Source organism: Adelges cooleyi, unplaced genomic scaffold, assembly GCF_023614345.1.
Source record: "Adelges cooleyi isolate 19-005CV unplaced genomic scaffold, UGA_ACOO_1.1 ACOO_flye_CR_arks_rails_tigmint_CR_PRNA_651, whole genome shotgun sequence".
Taxonomy (NCBI): Eukaryota; Metazoa; Arthropoda; class Insecta; order Hemiptera; family Adelgidae; genus Adelges; species Adelges cooleyi.
The window spans coordinates 5,285,065-5,291,003 of record NW_026096352.1 but is presented as its reverse complement, the minus strand read 5'-3'; the positions used below and the strand labels follow the sequence as shown (position 1 = coordinate 5,291,003).

General features: G+C 31.6%; 1 protein-coding gene across 1 annotated transcript; it reads left to right on the top strand.

The window, feature by feature from the left end:
• Window positions 1-3,034: 3,034 nt before the first annotated feature.
• Window positions 3,035-4,789, top strand: LOC126844760 (uncharacterized). The gene is made up of 5 exons (XM_050583159.1): window positions 3,035-3,145; window positions 3,628-3,717; window positions 3,868-3,888; window positions 4,252-4,323; window positions 4,670-4,789. The coding sequence occupies exons 1-5, from the start codon at window positions 3,044-3,046 to the stop codon at window positions 4,787-4,789; spliced, it is 405 nt and encodes a 134-aa protein (XP_050439116.1). The 5' UTR covers window positions 3,035-3,043.
• Window positions 4,790-5,939: the final 1,150 nt, after the last annotated feature.

The window sequence follows — 5,939 nt, the reverse complement described above, 5'->3', positions numbered from 1 at the left end:
TTAAATGCAAAAGTTGGCAGAGAGCAACGGTTCAGACCGGTAATTGGAAATGAAAGTTTACATAATATCTCTAATGATAATGGCGAAAGACTGATATCCTTCGCGACGACAAGAGGCATGACGATTTCAAGCACGCAATTTCAACATAAAAACATCCATAAGCACACATGGATGTCACCAGGAGGCTCTGTAAAGAACCAGATAGACCATGTGATGATCGATTCAAGAAGAAAACGATGTGTACTAGACGTAAAGAGTTGTAGAGGGGTAAGCCGAATTTCGGACCATTTTCTTGTGCGAGTTAAGATGCGTATAAGATTATCAGTTAAGTGGAGAACTAAGAAAACCATAACCAAGAAATTCGATATTGAGAAACTAAAGGAGCAGACGGACAAAATTGCGTACATAGAAGCTGTGGATAAGCTAAGTGAAAGAATAGAAAATCAAACAGTAGACCAAGTATGGGAAAAAGATAGAAAATTCTATCAAAAAAGCAGCTAGTGAAACACTAGGATACAAACGGAAAGATAATAGAAAAAAATGGTTCAATGACAGATGCAAGCTAGCGATAGCAAAACGAGATGCAGCAAGATTGAAACTAATCAAGACTCCTAACGAAGATAACAAAAGGCAATTGGCAATCCAACAGAGAGAACTAAAAAAGGTAATTCGAACTGAAAAAAAGACAGTGGGAAATGAATCGTATACAAGATATAGAGACGAACTACAAGACAAATGCAAAAGTGTCTTTTGGCAGATGCAATGAAATAAAAACAGGCTATAAACCCAGAATGACCATTCTGCAACAAACAGATAGAACACTGATTACGGATGGATCAGATGTGGTGGAAAAGTTCAGAGAGATGTTCGAGGAACTTCTAAATAAGCCAATGCCAGAAGAACTAAGGAATACTCGGTAGTATCAGTCGAACAACAGCTGAATGAACCTACAAAAGAGGAAATACAAATGGCTATCAAAATGCTTAAAGATGGAAAGGCCACAGGAGAAGATAGCATAACTGCGGAGCTCCTTAAACATGGGGGGAACATGATTACGAAACAAATGGAACAATTAATAAATAAGATATGGAAAGAAGAAAAAATACCTGAAACTGGGACTCTGTCAATTATATGCCCTATTCACAAGAAAGGGGATATCATGGATTGTAGGAACTATAGAAGGATATCACTACTCGACTCTTCATACAAGATTCTGTCAAACATACTTCTCACTAGACTAAAGCCATATGGTGAGGAAATAGTCGGTGAGTATCAAGCAGGTTTTAGAGCAGGAAGGTCAACAGTGGACCTAATTCACACCATCAAACAAATAATGGAAAAGAGCTACGAGTACAATCAGGATCTCTTCTGATTATTCATCGTCTACAAGCAAGCGTATGACTCCAAAGTAAGAGAGGAGCTATGGATAGCAATGGAAGACTTAGGAGTTCTTACCAAGTTAGTTAGACTGATAAGATCATGTTTTCAGAACTCCAAATGCAAAATTAAGGTCAACGATTATATGTCTAAGGAATTCGAAGTTAAAACAGGATTAAGACAGGGAGATGCACTGTCACCCATGCTTTTTAATATTGCATTGGAATCGGTGGTTAGAGGACTGTATGACACTGACGTAGGGATTAGATTACTAAATAAAAATATTAACCTATTAGCATACGCGGACGATATAGTACTAATTGGCAAGACAGAGGGCGAAATTAAGACGTTAGCAGAATTACTTATAGAGAGAAGCAAATCCATGGGACTAATGGTAAATGAAGGAAAACAAAATATATGATATTATCGCGTAAAAACAACAACCAACAAAGCTTAGCGGTAATCGGAATGCTTTTTGAAAGAGTTAATACATTCAAATACCTCGGGGTGGAATTAAGAGCAGATGGAGATAACCATAGAGAAATCCAACAAAGAATTAATACAGCTAACAGATGTCACTTCGCCCTAAAACCTGTTTTCAATTCTAAGTTTGTCTCATTTAAAACAAAAACTATATTGTACAAAGTAATTATACGTCCAATTGTTTTATACGCGAGTGAAACATGGACTACTACAAAAACAGAGGAGCAAAAAGTAGCTATTTTCGAGAGGAAGGTGCTAAGAAAGATATTTGGCCCAAAAAAATATCGCTCAACCGGCCTGTGGGAACGACGGACCAATTTAGAACTTAGGGAATTATTTAGTGAGGCAGACATAGTAGCAACGCTGAAAAGCAAGCGTATTAGCTGGGCAGGGCACATATGGAGAGCACAAGACCAGATAACTCGAGAGGCAACGAAATGGATCCCCAATGGAAAGAGGCCACTAGGAAGGTCAAGACAAAGATGGGTAAACAGAGTAAAGAGTGACCTGCAAATGCTAGGAGTAATAAACGGCGAAGAGCTAGCTAATGACAGAGAAGCATGGAGGGATGTGGTGGTTGCGGCGAAGGGCCTAAATGGCCTATCCTATACCAAGGAAAAAAAAAACATTGATATATTTTATATGCTGAAAATGTTTCAAAACATTTATACAAATAGAACGAAAAAGTCTTTTTTTTTTATTAACTGCAAGTATAATCAGTTTATAAAATATAGAAAACCATTTTAACGATAGATATATTTATCATATTTACATAATAAAATTAAAAACTATAGCAAACACATTAATGTGTTTTGCGAATAACTTATAGCATGCATAGAATTTTGATAGGCAAACAAATTAACTTAAAGTATTCGCTTAAATTTTGCTGTAGTATATCAAACAATTGTAAAAATAAATTTTTAATATAAATAACTTAATGTGAACAGACGTTAGTAGATATTTTTATTTACGAGTATAGCATACAATTAGATACAGAACTAAGCTAATAAGGGCCCAATCATAATGTAAACTAATTATAGAAATTGTTATTGTTCAGTTAATTTAATGCAAACAAATTTCGACCTATAAAAGATACTTAATAATCAAGGAGGGCATCATAATACTTTCGTATCGCTAAGTTCAATCAGCTTACATTTCAGTACGTTTAGAGAAATCAGTAAAAATGTCTTTTTCGAGTTCATTTGTTGTAATGTGCTTCGGCTTGGCACTATTGAATGTTTTTTCAGTAGATGCGACGCCATTAACAGATGTTACATACACTGCAGTAAGTTTAGTTTTAAGACTTAAGTAGCAGTTGTTTTGTCAATTACCTTAATGGTATGCGTATACCACGTTGATTAATAAAGCAAGACACATACCTAAACTTCACTTATATTACAGTTTTACTTATAACTGTGACTTCAGGTAGTTTCTAAGTGAGAAAAATAAACCTATATCAACTTTATTCTGAATACCAAATATGGGATTCGATATTGATAGTCTATGGGTAAAATACTTAAAAAAAGAAATTCAAATTTTAAGGGGAACGGAAAGCGCTATATATTAAGGATGAAGCATACACAATATTTGACATAAATTGATTTAGTAATAATTTTAAGTATGTCGAATAATGTACAAATATATTAAGTTTTTCTAGTATACAACTTTTAAAGTTATTTTTATTCATTAGGCGAAAGATAAAAATGATTTTTGTAGAATCATTTCCATTCCCCTTAAAATAGGTAATCATTAACTCTATTTTTTTAGAATGCTGCATATAATTCTGTATTACCTGAAGTAAATGGTGTTTTACCGAACTCAGCATACAAAAACGGTTTAACAACCAACAATGGATTGGTAAGAATAATAAGTATTATCGTTTGACTATTATTGAAATTAAGAATACCATAATGTTTACTAATTTTTGTTGATGTACATTATTTTATTCTAATTTACTCGTTATAATTGGACTATGTAAAAGCTTTGAACATTTTTTTTGTTAAATAGGTAGATGCGGCATCCAACAAAGTAAGTTTAGTTTAAGACTTAAGTAGCCGTTATTTTGTCTATTCCCGTAATGCTATACGTATTTTTGACTAATAAAGCAAACACATATAAACTTGACTTATATTATAGTTTTTATTTCTATAGTTAAATAAATGACCAAAGATATTTAAATATTTTTTTCTATACCACTCTCTCTTATGGAAGTAGTATAGTTAAGACTTTTGGCATATAAGTGGCCCATAATATCATACTTTGTCTAACCAGGGGACATTTCACTCATGCTTATATGTATACCAAATACATTTTACACTTTTGTAAGCTACATACTAACTGAAGTAATCGAAGTCAAATGTTATATACAACTTGTAAATTATAATTTTTCAGAATTATTTAGATACTGGTATTGACAGTGTAACAAAGAACACGGCATACTCAAACTCAGTAACAACCGTTGATGTATGTATTATCATTAGACTGCTATTGAAAATAAAAAAATACAATAATGTTTAAATTATTTTAGTTTATTTTTTTTTTCGTTTTGTTTTACTATATAAAATTTGAGTAAAGTGAAGTAAACAAAATTAACAAGTTGTAATATATTGATCAAAACGTACATTGATTGACCTAATTCAGAGGCAAAACAATTAATTAATACAAATTGTTGTAGAGACTTTTTCAGTCAGTTTTTTGTTACTTTACAGTTGTTTGGATAATTATCGTACATAAAATACGTTATCATAATGTTTATATTATTACATTTTTCAGCTGTGTTTTCTTCATTATATTTATATTTTCTTTTCAGTATGATCCAGTATTAGCCGTTCGGTCTCCCGGCGTCCTCGATGCTATGATGTATGATAGTTCTAAATTTATGAAAAACATGGATAGTTACGTCAAAGCCAAAACATATAACATGCTCTAATTTGTCTGGTTGGGAACATTCAAGAATATTTCAATGAAACCTTATTTGTAACCATTTGTTATTTACTATAATTTCTAGTATATATCATTAATAATAAATATTCAGAATTATCATAAAACTTTTTTGTTGTGATTGTAATTTATTTCTTTATTATAAATTCGCCTTAAACATTAAACGGCATTGGTACAATATATAATTATATTAAAAACTGTGTGGGTTGTTGCCATCGAACACTTAAGTTCGTAGTTCATATTTTATTTTTCACCACATGGTATATTAAAAAGTTAATTTTGCTGTGATTTTACTTCCGACCACCAAAACTCTTATTATCAGTGATTCGAATTGGTTATGATAAGAAACGAAACTTGTTTTATACTTTTATGTAATTTTTATTTAACAGTTCTAAGCGTTAACGTAAATAAAGTTTAAATAGTTTTAAATCGATTTGATAAATGAATAATGATAAATGGAGGTAGTTTGCGATGAATAGAACACAAAAAAGCTAAATTTACAAATGAGAGGTAAAATTAAATGATAATATTAAAAATGAATTGTTACGTGTGGCTTGCGACTAGATGCAGAGATTTTAGGGCACCATATAGGTTTCTACTATGTTATGGAGACTACCCGTAGTTAGGTCATATGAAAATCTGATTTCACAAATTACAATATCCATTAAATTGGTAATTTAATATAGATTTATCATTCAAACATTAATCAAGTTGTGGTCTATATTTTTTTCTAGCTTAACAGCTAACTTATGTAAATAGTGGGACGGAGTGGCTGAGTGGACTAAGGCACCGATTTGGGGGCGCGTAAAAAAACCGAAAATAAAGTCGAAAAATATTTAAGGCGAAAATAAATCGGCCGACAGTATTTTAGCCGACACATATTTTTCTTATTAATTTTTTTCTTTTCAGTTTATGATTAATAAACCGATGAACCATATACTGTATCTTAGACAATGTTTGGACAGTTAAGATACACAATACAATAATATAAATAAATAATATAATGACAATATTCGACAGTTAAGAATAAATTAAAACATCATACAAATAAATTAGATCAAAGGAATTAATAGAAAGATTTAAAATCTAAGTAATATATTTTATTTTTTAAAATTGACATATTTGATGTAAATTATGTT

What these genes read in the sequence shown, in the direction of transcription:
- LOC126844760 (XM_050583159.1), top strand. Translation starts at nt 3,044, where the DNA reads ATGTCTTTTTCGAGTTCATTTGTTGTAATGTGCTTCGGCTTGGCACTA. An exon ending in TAGATGCGGCATCCAACAAA is followed by an intron (nt 3,889 to 4,251) that starts GTAAGTTTAGTT and finishes ATAATTTTTCAG; the next exon opens with AATTATTTAGATACTGGTAT. An exon ending in ACTCAGTAACAACCGTTGAT is followed by an intron (nt 4,324 to 4,669) that starts GTATGTATTATC and finishes TTTTCTTTTCAG; the next exon opens with TATGATCCAGTATTAGCCGT.